Source organism: Mesoplodon bidens, assembly GCF_964165515.1.
Source record: "Mesoplodon bidens genome assembly, chromosome: 10".
In the NCBI taxonomy this organism is placed as follows: Eukaryota; Metazoa; Chordata; class Mammalia; order Artiodactyla; family Ziphiidae; genus Mesoplodon; species Mesoplodon bidens.
Genome location: NC_138172.1, coordinates 33,949,994 through 33,972,162, shown reverse-complemented (window position 1 = coordinate 33,972,162; position 22,169 = coordinate 33,949,994). Strand labels below are relative to the sequence as shown.

Genomic DNA, 22,169 nt, shown 5'->3' with positions numbered 1-22,169 from the left:
TTCAGATAAAGGATTGTGAATTTTATCTGATGGAGTTAATATTGGGTGTGCTGAGATTATACCCTACGAGGATGCAATAACCTCTATGACAGTGTTTTTCACGGCTGTAACTCCAGTGCTCAGAACCGTGCCTGGCACTTGGTAAGTGCTCAACAGTATTTGTTGAATGACCAAATGAATGCATGAATGGATGAAGAAATTCTTTCCAGGGGAAAAAGTCAAGGGAAACCAACTGTGAAATCCACTGAGAACCTTCAATCAGGTTCTGCTCTGGAAAGTCAGGCTCAGTTGTAAGAACCAGTCCCACCATGGGTGCTGGTTAATTTGGCTGGGAGAGGAGCAGACAGTTGGAAGGAGGCAAATGGATGCCTCTTCACCTCCACCTTCAAATATTCTTGTTTAACCTACCTCCAAGTTGTGGAACTCCATGGTTTCCCTTTGCAAAACCGTGTGTGCATTTGGGTGTGTGCACACAGATTGAGTCATCTGCAGACACACTGGCAAGGCACCGCCATACTCCACTCATTGAAAATGCTTTTGAGTCTGTGGAACAAATAAATCAATATCTTTGGCTGCTCTCCCAACAGGGTTATTTCACAAAACAGAGTGCAAGATAAGGAATTTATGAACGATCGCATCCCTGTGCCGCCTTTCTCAGTGGGAGAAAGCAGGGCCTGGGTTGTCATTCTGGGAAAATCTACCCCCCTTTTATACCCAGCAAATAATATTTTATGGCCCTAGGTTTATGGTGGTGTTTTAATGATCCGCTGTAGAAAGCGGTTTTCTCTCTGGTCACTAGAATTTGTCAAGAAGGGCTGGAGGTCATAAAAGAGGGATGGGCCCCAGGGACAAACAGGCTCCATCTTCTGAAATAAACTAATAAAGATTTCCAAGATGTTTACTCCTCCACCTCAGAGTCAAGACCAGCCGGGCTGCTGGCAAGGGGCCCACAGATGGAGCACTAAACAGGACAAAGAGGCCGGAAGGGGGTCAGGGCTTCCTCACCACCGCATGGCCACAGTCAAAGTAATACCATCACATTGTGTTGCCACTGGCCACCGGCCTGGTGGGGAGGAAGGGACAGAGGCTCCTTTGAGGTTAGAGGACAATTTTGGACACTGGGCAGACTCAAGGAGTCTCTTTGAGAACCTCAGGCTCTCCTAGCACTGGCCTAATCACGGTGCTCTCCTAACTTAGAGCCCTCTTTATTTTTATAGTCAATGGTGCTTTTTGTGTGTGTGTGTGGGGGGGGGTGGGGGGGTCTGAATGGGTGCTTTGTTTTTTTGAGTTTTAAGGGATATCGAGGTCAAACAGACCTAAGTCTGAATCTCCACTCTGCCTCCTGCTGACCAAGGAACCCTACAGGGGTCACTTTCCCTTCTGAGCCCCAATCTCCTCACCTGTAAAATGGAACGTATTAGGGATGCTCCAACAATTGAGATAATGTACAAAAGGCCTCGGTCCAGCCTCTGCCCATGGAGAAGACTGCTGTAGTGATTTCAACATGAGGAATATCTGTCCCTGGGTCTCTGGGGAAAATCCTGAGACAAATGAGTTGCCTGAGGAGGGTAGGGGCGGAGGTGTGGGAAGAGGAGAGAAATATGGTAGGCAATTATACATGATCCGCCGGGTCTGCACAGTAGAATTCAATAAGGATGAGGCTGGTAAGTGCTGAGATAATAATGAGTAATGAATAATAGTCATGATTGCTGGTAACATTTATTGAGCTCTTATTATGTGCCAGATACCAGCTCCTGTCTGAACTCTTTAAATTCATTGCTTTGTTTCATCCTTAATACTTCATGGGGTAGATCCTGTTTTTATCCGCATGATACAGAGGAAAAAAAGGGTTCAAAGAGTTCACAATTTCTATAAACCCAAGCTGTTCTCGTATTCAAACCCAAGAGTCTGAACCCTGGTAATCTGAATCTAAATAACAGAGGCTTAACCACCATACTTTACCTATAAATAAAGAGAAAACCACTTTTTTAAAGGTATCTCCCTGATTCCACAAATGTACCCACACTTTTCCCCTTGGCCTCTCCCACATGAGGCTTACCTTAGTGGAGTCTTTTCCTGAAAGCTTCTGATTCACTCCACTAAGCCCCAAACACAAAAACCACCAGAATAAGCCACACCAGGAAAGTCTGATTCAAGACCAGTTCAGTTTGATGGATCTGTCAAAGATTTGTCCTTATTTCATTCACTGGCGTGCCATGAAGCCATGACTCCCCTGCCCCCATTCCACCAGCACCAGCAGCAATCAAAGCATCCCTACTCAGCAACTCACCTTGAGTTCTGACCTCGTCTGGACAATGTCCTCTGAATTCCCTGTTCTCTGAGAAGGGCTCAGCCTGGTGCTCCTCCTGTGTTATCCCTGACGCGAGAGAAGAGGACATGAGGGCTCGCCCTCCCCAGTGCAGCTCAGATCATATCACTCCCCTGCTCAAAGTCTTGCACGCACTCCCTACTTTACCAGATAAAGTCTAAACAAGTTGACCTGCCTGGCAGCCACATCGTAATGCATCCTTTGCGGTTGCTGTTCCCCGTGCCTGGAAAGCTGTTCCCCCAACCTGGGCACCCTCACTTCATTCAGGCCACCACCTCAGTGTATACATCGGAACCTAAGGGACCTCCTGCTCCCCCTGCCGGTGGTTCTCTGAATGATTTTCTTCTTCCATCCTGGTCTAAAATGAGCTCATTTCATCGGCATGCATATTTCTTTGTTTTCTGTTTCCCCTCACTAGAATGTAAGCTCCAGGAAGGCAGGGGTCTCATCTACCTTGTTCAGAGCTGTAACCTCCAGTGTCCGTCCCAGAGGAAACGCTCAGAATGAATGAATGAATGAATGAATGAATGGTCATGCCCATAGCCACATAACTGCTCAGCAAGGGTTTGAACCTTGGTAATCTGACTCTAAAATCAGGAGCTTAACCAGTATACTTTATAGATACTTTACCTACAAATAAAGGCAAAACTATTTTTTAATGTCTCCCTGGTTCCCCAAATGTGCCCCCACCTTTCCCCCTGGTCTCTCCCACACAAGGCTTACCTTAAGTGGAAGGAGTCTGATAAGAGAAATAGTTTTCTTCTGAAGGAAGATGGTGTTCCATTACTCCCCCTTTTGCCGTACTATTTCTTCGGAAAGGCGATTTTTTTCTTAACTGGCGTTTTCTTTTAAAAGGCAGCTGGCATGGTCAGTCTTGTTGCCCATTCCATATTGTATGTGGGCCACTGGGCCTCTAGATGCTGGGTTTAGGAGAACATAGGTTAACTATTTGCAGGGGAACCCAAGTCCATTTATTAGTCTCTCCTGAGAGACAGGAGAAAATGCTGGACTTTTATTTTGTCTTATTTATTTACTGGTCACAAATTTCAATATCACGTGCCTAAATCTGTGTATTAGGATTTGCAAATCTGATTTGGCTACACTCGGTAATTACTTTTGTTCCCAAACAACCCATTACCCGGCCAAACTTCTGGGTATGTAAGAGAAGGTTTTCAAATTCTTCAGCTAAGTTCCTTTCTCTGGAAGAAAAATCTAGAAAAGTGTAATATGTTTTAAAATTTTCCAACTTAGGTATGCAGTGAAACTGGTTGGCAGAACACAATCTCATTAGAAAGGGGCTGGATAATGTGCAGATTCGGCTCTAAGAAGATTCCAATATAGATCAAATCTATCCTTTCCAGATAAGAAGCAATGAACAAGTTTCCTTTCATGACCACCTGGAAAGCCTACCTGGAGGATGAGTGTTAAAAATGGATTTTGCCTGAAGAAGAAAAGTGCATCCTGGCATCTCACGACTACATAAGAATATGAACATCTCTTCTTGTTATTTTCAGCTATGTGACACAATTTTTAACTTCAAACCAATGATGGAGAAAATTTTTCAGCAAGAGAGATACATCATAGTAACGTATCTAAATGAAAGGGACAGCATTTCACCATTTAGTCACTTATTTGGAAGTCCTGATACCAACCTGTGCACAAAATATCTAGGAAGCTGAGGCATTTTTTTTTTTAACTTTTCAAGAACATTCTGACTTACAATAGCAATTACACATCTTACTGAATTTTAACTGGAGTGACTCTCACAAGATTTTTCTCTTCTGTGCAAATATTCTCGACCTCCTTAAAAGGGACCACAAATAATTCCACACAGCAGAATTAAATCCCAAGTCCTTTTAATTTTGTATACATTGGCACTATAATCATCAATGCTCAATTAAGTGACACTGTTATGACTTCCCAAATCTGTCTCAATAAATCAGAGAATTTTGGATAAAAGCTTCTTTTCTCCGCTTAGTTTAATCCTTAATTCAGTGATCTATAAGTGTCCATTAAGGTCAAGTGACAATTCACTGACTTTGAAAAACATGAGAAACACTCCTAGGGCAAAAGATCCCGGTGTCTCTGAATGTATTTAAAGTAAGTGGTTTTGACTTAAGCAAAGATTTCTACTTAACCCAGAAGAAAAGCAGTTACTCCTTGGAAATAGCACAGAATTCAGGAAAGTGAAATGAATAATGGCAAAGGATTACATTTACCTATTCCAGCCCGTACATATATCTACCGAGTATATACAGGAACATGATGGCTCCACTCATGTGTCTTTTGTGGACAACCCTCCTTTCCTCAACCCAGGAGCATGATACTCTCAGTCATGCAGACATGTCATAACAGAGATTAGTGGGTACGTAAGCACCATGCCTCCCTCATTCTGCATGCTCAATTCAAGGATGTTTGAATATACCTCTTTCTATTTGAAAACGGAATTCAATCCATGTGACGGCATCATCTATTTCAAAATTCAACAACAGGAAATAAAAACAAGTCATAAATTTAGAGGGTCAGTTTGTTGGGACTGAATTACAGCTACAGAAAATAAATCAAAGATCAGCTTATATGGAAAGTAGTAGCCGTGGACATGACTGACAGGCCATTCATTCATTCTTTCATTCATTCATTCATTCTTTGCTCATTCAGCCAATATTTATGGCTCATCTACTGTAGATCATCAACTATTCATTTAACAAGCTTTATGATGCATTCATTCATTCATACATTCATCACATAAGTATTGTATGTGCCAGGTCATGTTATCATGTTGGTTTGTTCATTTTAGAAAACAGGTAATTACTGAGCACTTACACTAAGCACTAGACCCGAACAGGCTCTAGAATAAAATCTCAAACGTATGGCTGAGAGGGAAGCCCCCCAAATGTGTTTGTAAACATATCCTGGTTGTTACTGCTGCTTGGGTGAGGGCGCTGGGTCTGTGACCTCTTAAGGACCAAGTTCAACATTGGGGATCCCTCCTCGTGCTGGCTGGCCAGGCTACGAGTCACAAGGGGGTCCAGCAAGAGAGAGGGGTTTACTCTGACTCAATGGGTCGCCATCAGAAGACAAACCCTCTACATCCATGTCATTGCCAGGGCTCCCAAGCACTGAAGTCTTAGAGGAGGCTCAGAGAACAGATGCACACTGTCCTCTGTCGAATGAGACTGGTTTGAGGTTGGGAGAACTTGTAAACAGTCTCTTTTCTACCATCGTGACTACCTACCCCATAGAAAATAGAATTTCCCCCCACTTCTGTCTTAAAACACTCACTCAGGTCTGTGCTAAGCATTTTATGTACATAATATGGACCCTGACCTGAAGGCTCTTATTATCCTGATGCTACAGAAGGGGAACTTAAGTCTGGAGTAGTGAAGCAACTTGCCCCAGGGCACATAGCCAGGCTAAAGATGAATCCTGCAGATCAAGAGCCCTGGTTGGCTATAAATGTGGTTTCTGGGTAAGGGGTTGGGAAGCATCCCATGACATAACGAGTGCTGAAAATGAAGGCAATATAGAAGTAAGCAGAACCCAGAAATGGAGAACAAAAATGGGACACTGGCCTTCTGACCTTGTTGAAGCCCTTGGATCCAGCCATGCCTGAGGGCCACCTTAACCTCCTTACCTTTCTTCTGTGAAATCAGTTTGAACTGGGCTTTAGCACTTGCAGTTCAGAGTTCTGAAAATACAACAGTGTCTGGTTGTCTTAGGGAAATTAATATTTAAGTTAAAAAGGCAAATTCAGGTTTAGGGTTAAATGGCAGATACCTGTTCCCTGCTGGGGTTTGGACCAGCCCCCTCAAAACTAAAGGAGATTTGATCTGAGACCATCCTCAGGTTCTCCTGAGACAGAATATCTTGTCAGAGCAGGAAGAAGCCATGGGGGGTGAGCACTAATGTATGAATGGTGTGGAGTGGGAGAAGAATCCATATGTGAGTCAGGCCAGGATCTCGGGAGCACTTTGAGGATAAGCAGTGAGGTCTGGGCCAGGAAAAGAGTATGTGAGGGGTTTTTCTCAGAGACAAAATACTCTGAGGCTGAGTGACGAACAGTGCAGCCAGTGACCTATGCCAACATCTACAGGACATCTGCCTTTGACATATTTGGGACTATCAGTGGGGAAGTCAACAATTGTCTTTTAAAAGTAGACTCTCGGGAATTCCCCGTTGGTCCAGTGGTTAGGACTCCACACTTTCACTGCCGAGGGCCAGGGTTCAGCCCCTGGTCAGGGGAACTAAGATCCCACAAGCCACGTGGTGCGACCAAAACAAAACAAACAAACAGCAAAAAAAAGTAGACTCTTGATTTCTGTGGTCTCTCTGATGCTATTTCATTTGGAAACATAAATGGTTTAAATAAATTAAATTCATTACTTTGAGCCCTAAAATCCAAATACTCAGGGGAGAGAAAGAAGGGACTTAGATTCCCTATGCCCGTTAGGAATAAAATTTGAAGTAACTAATTTCTCCATGTGGATTCATCAATTTGCTCCCCAAAAAATACTTGCTGCAAGTCTCCTCCGTGCCTGGCACTTTCCTACAGGCAGGGCTACAAAGATGGGCAAAAATTAGATAAGGTTCTTGCCCATATGGTACTTACATACCTTCCCTGCCTAAGAGAGCCTTCTTTTCCATGGTAGTGAATATATTCATTCAGTCATTCATTTAATGGTTTTTTATTTATACCAACTTGTATAAATATACATATTAAATTTGACAAAGTAAAAGCTCAGCTAGCAGGATGTTCTAGGAAAGAGCTATTCTTTGAGGATAAATTAACTGTTTAGCAAACTGGGAATGTAAGAATTAACATGTTAAACTCCTGCTATACCTTTTTGTTACCTTTGTTAAAAATGGAAAATTTACTGAGTTTCTTCCTCAGTAAATACAGTCTGGATGACACAGACTTCAGTGACTCAGGCATGACGGTACAGGGGTGAGAGCTACACACGCCCAGTACAGTGGTCACGGACCACATGTGGCTGTTGAGCACTTGGAAATGTGGCTCGTCCAAATTCAGATGGGCTGTAAGTGCCAAATATAAACTGAATGTCAAAGCCTCAGCATGAAAAAAGAAAAAGATTATAAGATATCTCATTAAGAACTTCTAAATTGACTATGTTGAAATGATAATATTTTGGATATACTGCATTAAAGAAAATATATCATTGAAATTAATTTCTCCTGCTTCTTTTTAACTTTTTTAAAAATATAGCTGCTAGCAGATTTAAAATTGCATACATGGCTTGCGTTATTTTCTGTTGGATGGCTCTGGGTTAGAACAGGGCCCTGGAGTCAGAGTAAGGATTGAAATCTGGTGCCTCTATCTAATAACTGTAGGGACGGATAACTTCGCCTCACTAAACCTCAGTTTCCCCCTCTGTAAGACAGTTACTAAGAGTACCTACCTCACTGGGCTGTTGTGACAATTAAATGAGAAAATGTATTCACCGTGTTTAGCGCAATGCTTGGCATGTAGTTCCTTCTCAGTGAATGTCAGCCGTTCAGAGCTACTGTGCAGTTATCGGCTCCAGAAAGTCAGGAGATTGGGCTAGATCAGCACTGACAAAAAAATATATACTATAGGAATTTGCATAAATCCCTGACACCGAGTTGTTTCCTTTTAATTTACCATTTTCCTAAATCTAAAGTGCTCACAAAATGAGGGTAGTGTTACTGGACAGCCATGATGAGCCAGGTTCTGGTTAAACACAAGCTCTGATGAGTTAGGTTTTGCTTAATCAAGGACTAGAACTCATTATAATTCTTTGTGGCGTTGGAGAATACACGCAGTTATGGTCACACACACTATTAACATAGGTAATGGTTCCTGGGAGCCTACCATGTGCTGGACATTGTGTTAAGCATTTTACATAAAGGTCATGCTCCCAACAGCCTTAAAGCACAGGGAGGTTGAGAGATTTGCTTAGGGTCACCCAGCCAGGAAGTGGCAGAGACAGGACTCAACCTGTCTGTTTGACCCCAAAAGTCAATCTAAGTATTACTGAAGCAGAAATAGTCTGGGTAATTCCTTGTGGTCATGAAACTATGGTGCTTTCCTCAGAGCTCCACGGACTGTTTAGCTAGAGGAGAACGCTTGGTTTATCACAGGAGCTCCAGAATGTTGCACCAACAAAACAGAATCAGAGGTTTCATAATAATGAAAAGTTCTGCTTTCAAAAGGTATCCATTCTTTAGTTATAAGGAAGCAGAGGGCATCCGTCTGTAATAACGACCCCATTAAATGCAGCCCTTCCCGTTTATGGCTCTAAAATATTACCAGGCAGAAACGGAAAAGTGGTAGAACTTTCTCTCTTGAGAATTGTCCAGGACCTTACAAACATGACCCCATTAATCCACTCAATACCCGGATGAGATAGGTAGTTGGTTGTTATTATTCTTCTCACTTTCAAGATAGAAAACCTGAAGCCAAGAGAGATTAAACAATTAGTTGAAGGTCAAATGGTGAGCTAGAGACAGACCTGGAAATGAAACAATTATCTTCTGAAATTCCAATCAAATGCACAAACTGATTGGTTAGTTACCACCATGTGCTAATATTCAGTTAGATGCCCTCAGCACAAAATGACTGGTTTTTACAGGAGATTTCTGCAGCTGTATTTGCCTGAATTTGTATGGATTGGTTTAATACCAATGTCCAAACTGACATCAGATTTTTCCAAAATATTGGCTGAAGGAAAATACAGTTCCTTGCTCCAAATGTGGTATCCATTTTACCTAGCTCGCTTACATTTAATCATACCTACAAGTGCCCTTTCTGGAGGATAAAGGGAGGATTGTTCTGCAAAGCCGTCCCGCTTGTGTTTTGTTTTCTTCAGAGATAAGCTGTAGCACATAGAAAGGGGGCATCTTGCAATTTACTCTTCTGTTGAGACTGAAAAAAGATGAACATAAACTATCTCGGAGTTGTTCAAAATCTGGAATCCAATTTGCCCGTATTATCATTCTTCAGTCAAATGCCTTTTACTCTTTTCAGCTGGATACTTTTGACAGTAGGTGACACTGTATGAACCAAAGTCATAGGTTAGGAAGAGACAAGACTTCCAGGTGAACCAGGAGGAATCCACGCTTTTCGGAACAATTGCAAGGACACACGCACAGTGAAGAAAGGGCTACTAATGATCCCTCTTGTCCAATTTTGCAGAAGGCCCTGCCCCTCCAAATACCTGGAGCAAATTTTTATTTTTTTCTGCCTACTTGAGTCTTAGGTAATTTAAAATCAACTACTCTGTTATCAATTTCGACTGGTTTGGGGCAACATGATATATCAATGAAACCGTTGTTGTCAGAAGGAAAATAGGGCCATTTCATTAGCTTGGTAGAAGGGCATCTACACTTTTAAAAATGGCCCCATGCCATGCTCTGAACTTGTTCTTTGAGAATTCACTGTGATCACTTTTCAATTTGTTGAATTTCAGTTTCTTTGGCCAGCCAAATAAGACTCTTGGAGAAATTCTTCTCCCATGACTTTATAATTTCTGGAGGTTCAGGAGAGATGGGACTGGTCATCTTAAGAAATTCCAATTCTGTCCCCTATCACTGCTCAACCTGCTCGACTTTTGCTCACCCGCCTTGGTCCTGTGCTGATGTGGACAGCTCCTTCTAGAAACACAAATTCAACCTAAGCCCACTGCAGGAATGCTAGCCTGCTAATGCACAGACACTGCACGGGAAGAAATAATAGTAACAATAAAGCTTATCCAGTTTCTTCTTTCTCAAAAAAATCAAACACTTTGAGGGAATCCAAAGGCAAGACATTTTTTTCCCTGCAACCCATTTTAACTTCCTTTCTCATAAACTGAAAACATGATGCTCAGAAACCAAAGAATCTTCAACTACAGTTTGGGGTCTAAGTCTGACATCTTGCAAAGGACTATCTTGAGCATTTCCGATTGGAGTTATGGTGTCAATATTTCTAAAAGTCCTAGTCCAACTTTCTAAAAGTTGCTGTCTTGGGATATTTCCATGGAACCCATTAAGCTACCTTGTTTGAAGGACGTTGAACAGCCTGGCATCATTTCCAAATGACCATGCTAAACTGAGAAAGGCAACTACATTACCAAAGGAACACTGAAAACCAAGGCCATGGATTGTGGCCAGAGGTGAAGGTACTGATTCCTAACCAACCCATGGCTAATCCTAAACCCTTAATTCTTCTTCCAGATGTATGCAGCATTTGGGAAGGAAAAGGGAAATGGTCCTGCCAGTGCAAAGGCTTCCAGTGGTGTTTTGCCACACTGGTATCAGTCCTTTTTCTGTTTTCTAACCAGGCACCCATTTCTTATCATACAGGTTGGGCAGCTTTTTCCTGCATTTTAAAACCCTGGTGTCTTATTGTCTAAAACGCTTGATTTTGACTTGAGTTCACGTGTTTTGTGGAAATACAAGTGGTAATTACACAATTGTTGCCTTTGGCAACAGTCACCAGGGAAATTTACAGCCCCCAATACCCAGATCTGGTAACTGGTTATTAAACGTGGTTGATGAAAACACTGACATGGCAAATGGGATCTGAGCAAGGACTGGCTCAGCAGCAATTCTTGTGAGACAATGGCTGGAAGTCCACAAGAGACCATCAATTTTATTTCATTAAACATTCTATTATTTATGGCAATATTACTACTAGTAATAGTTATCATTTCCATTTTTTGAGAATCTGTCACGTGGCTGGCATTGTGGTAAGTGCCTATTTGATCCTTATTAAAAAAAAAAAAAAAAACACCCTTCTGGGAATGTATTATAATTTTAGGATTAGAAGACAGGCACAGAGAGGCTAAGTAACCAGCCCAGGGTCACTTTTTGGGCTGTGATGGAGTCAGGATTTTAACCTTTCCAGAACCCACAAACTCAAATACCTTCAGGGGGTCAGGCAGGTAACACTCTGGGGTGAAGTGGGCCAGGTGTAGCTTTATAGAGAGAAATGAGGACATGGAGAAACGGCAAGTGCATCTAACATTTCCCCAAGTTCCCAGACTCCAAGCCTATCACTACTGCCCTGGGGGAAAAAAGTACCTAAGACACGGTACTGGCCAGACAAGAACTATCCGAAGCCTGAATTCATTCCACAGGCCCTAGTTTTCCAGCCTTTGTCATCTGAAACTGGATTCATGCTTAATGACATTAAATCTTTTTAGGATAAACTTTTTCAATGAGATACACAGACAGAAAAGTGCACAGATTATACGTATGTCACTTGATGAATTTTCATAAACTGAACAGAACCATGTAACCAACTTCCAGGCCAAGGATCAGAATATCACCAGCATTCCAGTGACCTTTTCTTGTGCCCTTACCGGTTACAAACCCTCTGAAGGTGAGCCATTATCCTGAATTCTAACCCCATAGAGGAAATTGGTCTGTTTCTGAGGTTTACATAAATGGACTCGCACAGTTGGTTCTCTTGTGTCCATGTGCTTTCACCTAATGCTATGTGAGAGTCATCCATGTCATGGCAAAGGGCAATAACTCCTTCTCAACAGCTTTTACCCTAAAGTCTATTGCTTGATTTATTTGCCTGAATACATTATAGCTGAGCCTCTAACAAGGAAGACTTCCTTCTCTGGAAACAGGTTCTAAAAATGGAAACAAGTCACTCTAGGACTTTGTTAGAATTATGGAGAGAGTTCTGCTTGTTAAAATATTTTTTCTAAACATTTTCTCATTTATTGTCTCATTTTATCTTCTCACATACCACGCCAGATAGTTAAGAGACATATTATTCCCATTCGTTAGATTCAGAAATGGAGGGTACATGCAATTATATGACTGCATGCTACCATAGAGCAAGTGTGGCAAAATAGTTATAAAACAGAGATTTCAGTTATGTCTTCATTGCCAATCTAATGTTTCCACCTGAACATACATCCTGTTGCTCCTTTCTGGGTCAAGGTTCTATTCACAGGTAAAATAAACCCGTCTCCAATGATGTTTTGCCGTGAGTATGTCATACTGCTGTGTGCCTTTGATGTTTCCCTCCTCAGCATCCATTTCCCTTTCTTATTTGAGAGTCCATTCTTTCCCCTTTCTCGATCCGCAAGATTGAGGTGGGCTCCATCCCTAGTGGGGAACAGCACATGACTCCTCCCTTAGGGGTCTAGGGTCTCACCTGAAACCTGGCGACTGTTCAAGAATGGATTACCATGAAGGAAGCAAAACTGAGAAAAGGACAGTGAGAAGTCATTTGAGCCCCTGGGACAAGCCACTCCTGAAACCCACTACCTTTGAACTGTTCACTGCATGAAGCCATATGTATGTATGTGTATGTATGTATTTGTTTTTGCTCAAATTGTCTTGTGTTATGTTTTTGTTCTTTTCTTCTTTGCTGGGGGAGGGGGATACTTGCAAAAGAAAAAAATTCTAACAGTTATGCTTACGTAAATAAATACTCATATTTCACCTCTCCAATTCAAACAGCCATAAAGTCCTTATCCAGTGAGTTGCAGTTATGCAGACATGGAGATTCTGTCTTGAATTTATGCAAAGTTTCTCTCCTGAGTCCTGTCTAAGTGAAGTCACAGTGTTGGTACAGACGACATCTGTTTTTAACATAGAAATGCTGGCTTTGCCCTGCACTTGGGAAAGGGTCTGTTCTGTCCACAAGGATCACTTCTGCCATAGATGCTGAAGTAATCCAACAGGGGGAGGCAAGGCTAGAGGTGGCAAAGGTATTTTCAAATAGAAGAGAAACTGACTGGTCCAAACAACGGACCAAATCAATGAACTGTTGACTTAGACAATTTTGATCCAAAAGACTTTGGGAACTTCTCTAGCCAGTGTGGTGTCCTCTACACTTCCAGCAGAATGTTCTGAGACAGAGATCTGATCATTTATCTCTGCACTTTAAAAGTCTATCATAAAGTAGGGCTTCCCTGGTGGCGCAGTGGTTGAGAGTCCGCCTGCCAATGCAGGGGACACAGGTTCGTGCCCCGGTCTGGGAAGATCCCACATGCCGCGGAGCGGCTGGGCCCGTGAGCTATGGCCGCTGAGCCTGTGCGTCCGGAGCCTGTGCTCCGCAACGGGAGAAGCCACAACAGTGAGAGGCCTGCGTACAGCAAAAAAAAAAAAAAAAAAAAAGTCTATCATAAAGTGGGAGGAAGAAGTAAGTACAGTGGAGCAACCTGACAAACACTACCTCAGCCAGGTGATCAATCAAGGTCAACATCAAACAGCCAAAAACCATATTGAGAGTATGCACCCTTGATATGATGTGATGAAAGTGGCACTTTACCTCTGTGGTCTTCTGCCCATAACCCATATTCCCAGTCTAACCATGAGAAAAAGATCAGACACATCCTAGCGGAGGGGCAACCTACAATATACCCGATCCATACTCCTCGTAACTGTCAAGATCATCAAAAACAAAGAGAGTATGAGAAACTCACAGTCAAGTGGAGCCGACAGGGACATGACAACCAAACATAATGTGGATTCTGGATGAGCTCCTGGAACAGAGAAAGGACATTACGTTAAAACTAAAGAAATTTAAATGAACAATAGGCTTTAGTTAATAACAACGTCTTCATGTTTGTTCCATTAGTGACAATATACCATGTGAATGTAAGATCTTAATAACAGAGGAAACTGTATCTGTGTGGGAAGGAAGGTTATATGGGAACTCTCTGTACTATCTGCTCAGTTCCTCTGTAAATCTAAGAATGTTCTAAAAATAAAGCCTATTAAAAATAAAGTTTATTTAAAAATCCATCTCTGGATTTTTGTTGCTGCAGGAGGGTTTCCTAAAATTCAGAGATCAAAGTGGACCCCTGAAATGATTACAGGGGGTCCACATGCACAGTCTGAAATATCCCTGAGCCACAGAGTTAAACATTCCTTCACTGACCACTTTCAATCCTTCTGATTCAGTAACAAAGAAAAACTCTCTGTTCAGCCCCACAAACACATTTCTAACCTTTGCCAGTTTCCCTTTTCAACAAAGAAAGAGAAAGCTTCAGACTCAGAACTTTGTTTTCAATACTTACTTTTATTGTTCTTATTTTCATTATTTTTTTGTTCTTATATTTGGTGATGGCTATGTATGGAAAATTATCCCACTTACTCATCTATGATGGTGGCATTTTTTTTCTTAAAGTATATTCATTTAAATAAAACAGTAAGCCTATTTAATTTTATAAGGTACTTAACTCAGACTACATATTGTCTTAAGACATAGTAAGAATCAGGCAAGCGGTATGCAAATAACTGGAGTTGAGAACCAAAGGCCAACAGGATTAGGTCTACACTGCTTAGCCTGGAGCTCAGGGTCCTCTCCCACCTGATGACACCTGTCCAGTCTCCTGTCACTAGATGCTCCACCTTGCAAACCCAAGGATGCCTAGAAAATCAGACGCTGATGCCCGGACAATGAGGGCTTAGAAGAAACAAGAGAGGCCCATGGCTAGCAGGTTAAAATGCAACATGCTAACCTTTGTCTCAGCTCTCCTTTCACACGTGGCTGGACTTCCTTTGGGCCCCACTGCCATTCTCTCATCACATGGGCCAACAGTGGCGCTGACGACGCAACCAATTCCTTCAAGCCTCTGTGAGCTGGATATTAGTCGTGGTGGAGACCAAACGTGCGATATGGAAGCACTGCTGGGTGGGTGCCAGTAGGATCTGAATTTCAGCCCCATATGCCCCCCCAAACCTGACCTGGGCCCTGAAGCAGAGGGCTTGCTGAGCCCTGGGTGCGAAGCCTGGCTCCACCACGCACCATCTGGGGGACGCTGGGTGAGGTGTGTAAGCTCTCTGGCCTCTTTCTCCTTGTCTGTAAAGTGAGGATAATAATAACACCATAATACATGAGGACAATACCTACCTCACGGGATTACTGCCAGGATAAGTGAATTCATGTAAGTACAGCATTTAGCACAGTGCTCCACCAAGTAAGTGTGCTCTATAAATGGGCACCGTTTCTGGTCATCTCTGTGGGCCTCCATTCCCCTCGCTGTGAAATGTGGATCATGACGGTACCTACCTCATGCGACTGCTGTCAGGAATAAAGGAGTGGTGCACATGGGTCCCTGGTGCCATGGTCTGGCTCGTAGCAAACACTCCATAATGTTCAATTATTTTTATCTGTGTTTATTTATTATTAGTGTGATTATTCTTATGAATTAGTGATGCCAAGAATTAGAATGTCTCTCCAACCTTTTGTAACAGCAGTTCACAGACACAAGAAGCAGTCAAGGTGGATTTTTAAGGTCAAACGTTAGGCTTGTCTATATGCTTCAGTGGAACTAAAGGTATGGGTGGACCTGCAGCTGAGTGCAGCAGTCTGTGAGCTGGTACTTCTCCTTCCAGAAGGACTGGTTCTGTGCACATAAGAGCAGAGGCTCCGTGTGGTCAGCTGGGCTCATATAACCAGGCTTGAATGCAAGCTGGCTGCTTCAGGAAGTTCTATGAGGTAAGAAATTCTTGTCCAACAGAAGTTCTTTTTCCATAAAAAGGCACATAATGAAAAGGGCAAATGACTTTGCAGGTTGCCCCAAAATGTGTCTGACTGTGAGAGAATTTCACATCCAGTGGCTTTGAGTCCATAAAGTATAGAAATGAAATATTTCCCCCGTGTCATCAAGGGCCAACTGGGAGGAGAGTCTGTCTCATCCTCTCCTCCCCAGAGACTCTTCAGGGACACATATTCTTGTTTCGGAAGTTCTAGGGACAGCCCTGGATTGAAATGAACTTACCGTGTACGCTTGGATCAGTTGCTTCTGACTGGGCCTCAGTTTCCCCATCTGTAAAATGAAGATATCAGGTTACATGACATATACCTTCTAGCAATATAAATCAATTACTGTTTAACTGCAATAATGGTAAGAATTGATCATTTGTTTCCTCGAATATAATTCAAACATTTAACGAAACCAGGAGCTGATTCTCCACTGCTATCCACAGGTGAGCTGCAAAGGCTGGTGAGCTCTTGCATGGACAATTCTGTCTGTGTATTTTTCTGGATGATTTTGTGCACGTATCCAAGTGATGGCAGGGCTATTGTTTTAGCCTGAACAGCTTTCAGTGTCTTTCTTCTAGACTAGAGCCCTTTTTTTTTTTTTTTTCCTTTGGAAGCTACATCTCCCATAAGGCTGGATGTATGATCCAAAAAGGACCAGTAAGAGTCCCTCTAGAGGGCTGTTATGGATGCTGGAAGAGAGGGGTGTCTCTCCTCTAAAATCCAAGAATACTCAAAGCTGTTGGGAGTCATGTTTGCCACCAAGTGGAGAGAAGCAGCAGGACTGATGTCAACCTCATGGAACGTGCAGAAGAAACAAGGAGGAAAAGAGGAAGGGAGGGAGAGAGGGGAAGAAAGGGAAGTGAGAAAAGGTGGGAAGGAGGAAGAGAGGGAGGGATAAAGAGAGATCGAGAACAAGGCTGGAATTGAGAGAGAGAGAAAGACAAAAAGGGAAGGGAAAGAGGGAGGGAAGGAGGAAGGGAGATGCCACCAATGACTTAATTTCTTAATACAGTATGAGCCCTTAGATCCAGCTATGCATAGAGGAAAATTTACACCTTGGCTCTGCCAGTAAAGTGAGTCCATAACTTCCCTTTTTCTTTCTTTTGTCTTCAAGTCCATAGCTTCTTCAAATGGGGATCCATGACCCAAACAAGATTAGAAACCACCACAGTTGGAGCATTTATTCAAGATGGAATGAACTCGCTTCAGAAAGAAACAAAGTTTATTTGATGAATATAAATAAGGCGATCAGCACAAAGTACTTCTCATACACGTGATAACAAATTTATGAACTGTACATACCTTGTACGTCGTACTTCTACTAGACACGAGGTTACAATGACTGGCTACTACATGCCCACTGGTAGTTTCTGAGGGTTCCTTAGTTTTATTTATTTATTTTTTATATCGAAGTCCATAATCATATGGTCAATATCACAACCCACATGCCACTCACTTGGAGAAATATTACAAGAAGCACTGTCAAACGAGGGTCGCTGGGAATTAGATACACTGACCCCTGGCAGTATTCAAACGCCACTCGACACAAAAACATCTCAGTAGAGCTTATGTCAACACATTTGAGGTCTCGTCATAAACACTGTTTAAAAAGTAAACAGAAACCCACTTTCAAATGAAAGTTGACACGCTGTTAACGTGCATACTGGATACACAAAAATCATTAAATACAAAATAGAGACAGTACATCGGAATCAAACGGGGTATAAAGTATAAGCTTGCTTTTGCACAAAGCAAGAAGACCAACTCCTCCTAAATGTCAGTCTCAACTTTTTCAATTTCGTTATGATTAAGGGGGAAACCTGCTAAAGTCTGTGCAAAGGAAATGTCTTCCCAATAACACAGTGTTTGTTGTAAACACAAACTATTTTTAATATGTGAAAAGGGAATTTTTTTTGGTAAACCCCCAATATCAGAGAATATTACATGATATATAATGAAAAGATGCTATGTTAGACAGAATTCAATTTTTAAGGGACTAAATGATAATGCCCCCGTAAAAAGTAAGATCGGTACAACTTTAAACATAAGTGGGGCAAAAATGAGCCCCCCAAACAACAGGTGTGACAAACTTGGCACATACTTGGAAATAGCTAACTATACACGGTTGGTTGATTTTTCTGTTTCTAGGACCCTCTATTCCCTAGTGGATTTCCTACTTCCTACTTCAAGTATTCAGTGGCAGGGTTCAGATCAGGACCTGGTTGCAGGAGGCAGTGCGGCCACCTATTTGAGGACACCCAAACCGTTCACGGGGACAAGTTACAGGCCTGGGTTTTCAGTGCGACATTATGTCAGAGTGTGCTAAATATGTCTGCAAAGAACTCTGCTCATCTCTCCAATCAAGACCTAGATCCCTTTGATAGTTAAAGGACAAACTTTTTAAACATGAATGTATTGGATTGCTTATGCAACACAAAAGCTTTACACAGTTTGCAATACTTACGACAAGAACAAAGCCAGAAGCAAGGAACCTGCTCGAATATATTACTCCTAATGCACCAAGGATGAACAGTGCAGCCCAGACACAGTTTCGTCTTCCCCGATAGATAAATAAGGTGTCTGACTTTTAAATATCTCTATGGCTCACGCGAGAGGTCCAGAGTTAATTGCACCGACATTTTAAAAAGTAATAGTAACGACTAAATTCAATGCAAGACTTCAGGAACATCTGCTTAGAATCCTTTCCACAGCAGCAAAGAAAGACAACTATATTTATTAAGGCCACTCATGCTTAAATTCACTGTTTGTCCTTTAAAAATGCAGATTTTCATCCCCCACTTGCATACCTGTGGAAGTGTTTCTTCCAATGACAAGAAAATGGATCAGTACAAGAGTTGCACATGTTTGCCAGACTTGGTCATGAGTTTTATGAAGTTACAACAACTTTAAGTTGTTCTGAATCTTCAGAGGAAGCAGGAGTTTAATTCTCCTTAGTACCATGTCACTGTATGTAAAAGACCTCCAAATTTGGTCTCTTTCCCTGGCATGTGCTTTAAATAATGACTGTACCACAAACATGTTGTGTAGAGCTATATACAGATACACTGCTTTTGTGATTATTCCTCATTCATCAATGTTTTCATGTTTGATGCTGAAAATGTTTTGGAATCCATGTTGGAGACATTTTAAAAAAATGAGAAATGACCCTTCGTTTATAGAAGATCTAAGCTTACACTGTTTGCACAGCATTTGGATCTTGAATGTGAACGAGTCCCAGCTTCTTCGTGGAGACCTGCATGTACAGGAATGGTAAGAGTCTGAGGCTCAGCCGCATCCCAGCCATGGGGGATGCGTGAAACACATGGAATAGAAATATGCAGGTGTCTCAGGCTCTGGCCACTCCCCAGTACAAAAACAGGGTAGGTAAAACTATGAATGATCAATTTAGATGTGCCATGCATTGTCAGAGACACACACCATGTTCTCATAAGGCGATTTCTTGGCAAGTACTAGTGGTTTAAAAAATTGATTTCATTTCCAACCTGGCCCAGAGGTAACTACTGGTTCCACCATCAAAATGTGGTTCTTCAAACAGCAGATTAAAGAAATAGAGGAGGGTAAAGGCTCACCATTTTTGGTGTTTTGGTTTCTTTGTCAAACACTCCATGCATCTTGGTATACAAACACTGCCAACACCACCCACTCACAGAATTTACACTTTTTGATAATCTAATGCATTAGGTATGACCACTTAGACTGAACCAGCAGAAAAACGGGAGATGAAGCTAGCTGTCCAACAGAAGCTGAATCCACAGTTAAAATCCCATGAAGTTCAAATTTATCCAGTGATGTTTAAGTGACATAAGTAAAACATTATCAAATAATGACATTCAGAGGAGATGAACACATTTTAAATGCCCAAATCCCGACCTGCCATGTTTTCCTCCTCTGCATTCTCCTTTCCAACATGTCTGAATCCATGAGAAAGGACATGAGATGATGAAGGAAATACCAAGTTGAACAGAACTGTGCTCAGTAATGAAAGTGAAAACTCCTCTTCGGTCCTGATGAGCGTTCCCAGGTGGTAATGGACAGTGATGTGAGCTGCACTGCAATAGATTATCAGAATATTGCTGCAGAGCTGCATTTCCCCTTTAGTCAGCCCTTCTGATAGCTGCAACAAGAAAGCACATAGTTTAGCAGGGAGAGGAACTGGCAGTGATATCGGAGATAATCCTGGCAGACACTCCCCCAACTCCCCCCCCCGCCCCCCCCACCACTCTCTTTGATCGGGGTTGATTGGGATTGGGGAGGGCAGTGATGCGGAGGAAGCATGGAGCGACAAAGTGAACAGAAAGTTACATTATGTCCTGCAAACACATCTGAGAAGAGGCCTCTTTCAAAATATTTCACATACAGGCATAGATGACTCTTGATATGCAAAAGGAAATTGAAAGGAAATAAGCCAAACCTGTTATAGTGATTATTTCTATGTGATCAGATTATGAATTTTTTTCTCTCCACGGTTTTCTACAATGAGTATGGTTTTTAAATTATTTTTAAACTTTGCTTTATAGATATTAGAGAGTTGAAGATGGTCAAGACACCAGAAAACTTAACATTCACTTACAAACCACCTAAGAGCGACGATTTAAAAGAATACTGGAAATTTCACTCCTAGGTATATACCTAGAAGAATGGAAAATGGGGACTCAAAAAGACTACTTGTACACAATTGCTCACAGCAGCATTACTGACAATAACCAAAAGGTAGAAACAAATCCCAAGTATCCAGCAACAGATGAATGGAGAAACAAAAGGTGGTATATACACACAACAGGATATTATTCAGCCCTAAGAAGAACTAAAGTTCTGATTCATGCTACAACATGGATGAACCTTGACATGATGCTAAGTGAAATAAACCAGTCACCAAAGGACAAATACTGTATGATTCCATTTACATGAAACATCTACATCTGCATCCACAAATTCAAAGAGGCAGAAAACAAATTAGAGGTTACAGGGGCTCAAAGGGAAGGGGGGAATGAAGAGCTATCTTTTAATGGGTACAGAGTTTCTGTTTGCAGTAATGAGTAAGTTCTGGAAATGGATAGTAGTGTTGCTTTTACAATGCCGCGTATGTATTTAATGCCACTAAATTGTACACTTAAAGTGGTTAAAATGGTAGAATTTTAATGTATATTTTACCACAATAAAAGCATAACTTTAAAAAGAATATTGATATCTCCTTAAGCAGAGCAGAATGAAACAAAGTTGGCTGCCATTCCCATATCCCATGACGTGTGTGTATATGTTCAGCCCTAAACATAAATGCAACAGTCATCCATTTGCATACTTCACGCCCTGGGGAAGATGTATCCAGAAGCACCCCGAGTTTCCTCACTGTCCCCATAAGGGTCCCTGGGTGTGGAATACAACTGCAGCCTGGGAAGAAACAGTAAAATGGGTGAGAAGAGAGGACCATCCCACAACGAGCCTTCAAATGATGACTTTGTTCCCTACTGATGCTGGACTTTGTGTTCCTGCATCATTATCATTCACATATGGTCTCTGAATACTTTGGGAGTTTCTGGGCACACGGCAATAGTGCAGCTACCTGGGGAATATGGCAGGGAGGGGAAAGATCAAACACACACACTCACACACATGTGAGCCAATTTTTATATATAGTCTCAGGTGTCTGATTTGGTGGTCGATACACAGCATTTCTCAAGTCACATTGACAAATGAGCCAACCAAAGATCCCACTGTCTGCACAGGTAGGCAGTTATTTCGAGCCCTTATTAAGCAGTGCAAATGAAATATGTGGCTTAGATGAACTGTGCTAATTCATACTCTGAGGAGTTTGGTGTAACACTTCTGGTTAAGAAACTTGAATCGGGGCAAAAAAATGACTTTTGCAGAGCCAGAAAGCTAGGGAGTTCCTAGAGCAGATCATATTACTCATTCTGGCACATAAAATCTCTGCAAACTGTGTATGAAAATTGTAAGTCAGAGCACGCTTTCTGCTTCATGAGCTGTGCATAGCTCTAATTCTTTTATGCATTAAGCATTTCTTAATCATCCTTTTAAGGGGCTGACCAATATATTAAAAGGCCACATGATTAAAAGGTAAAGAGAAACCTAAAGTAGTACTAAAATGCACCGGTCGTATTTTACAGATGGGGAAATGAGTGAAAAATAATTACAGCGAATGTCCGACGCCCTTGATGTTTTTCCAAGATAAAGTAGCAAAGAACAATCATTTATTCAGTTGAAAGAAAGATTTCCAGCTGGGTAACAGGTCACAAGGCAGAATACAGTGCCTCACGACAGCAACACGCTGCTTTGGGGTAAGGTCTGCGCTGTGGAAAAGAGAACGCTCAAAAAGCGTCG

The 22,169-nt window shown here is 41.9% G+C and overlaps 2 protein-coding genes across 9 annotated transcripts in view; both read right to left on the bottom strand.

Moving 5' to 3' along the window:
- Positions 1–3,243, bottom strand: part of WNT5A (Wnt family member 5A) — a 32,461-nt gene extending 29,218 nt beyond the window's left edge. The window contains exons 1-5 of the mRNA XM_081245574.1: positions 3,053–3,243; positions 2,291–2,377; positions 2,060–2,177; positions 1,401–1,559; positions 409–543 (exon numbers count right to left, since the gene is read on the bottom strand). Of these exons, the coding sequence (XP_081101700.1) occupies positions 409–486 (78 nt within the window). The 5' untranslated portion in view covers positions 487–543; positions 1,401–1,559; positions 2,060–2,177; positions 2,291–2,377; positions 3,053–3,243. The remainder of the gene's footprint in view (positions 1–408; positions 544–1,400; positions 1,560–2,059; positions 2,178–2,290; positions 2,378–3,052) is intronic.
- A 6,020-nt stretch (positions 3,244–9,263) lies between these two features.
- The window catches only part of ERC2 (ELKS/RAB6-interacting/CAST family member 2), a 963,856-nt gene continuing 950,950 nt past the window's right edge, over positions 9,264–22,169 (bottom strand). For 3 of the 8 annotated variants that reach the window (XM_081247675.1, XM_081247676.1, XM_081247678.1), the window contains 5 exons: positions 19,701–19,944; positions 16,045–16,092; positions 14,782–15,122; positions 13,741–13,800; positions 9,264–9,361 (listed from right to left, as the gene is read on the bottom strand). In XM_081247675.1, coding sequence (XP_081103801.1) covers positions 9,332–9,361; positions 13,741–13,800; positions 14,782–15,122; positions 16,045–16,092; positions 19,701–19,944 — 723 coding nt within the window. In that variant the 3' untranslated portion in view covers positions 9,264–9,331. Of the gene's footprint in view, positions 9,362–13,740; positions 13,801–14,781; positions 15,123–16,044; positions 16,093–16,931; positions 17,013–19,700; positions 19,945–21,199; positions 21,219–22,169 lie in introns of those variants that run through there. The other 5 variants (XR_014016968.1, XR_014016969.1, XM_081247677.1 and 2 more) reach the window with 4 other exon arrangements.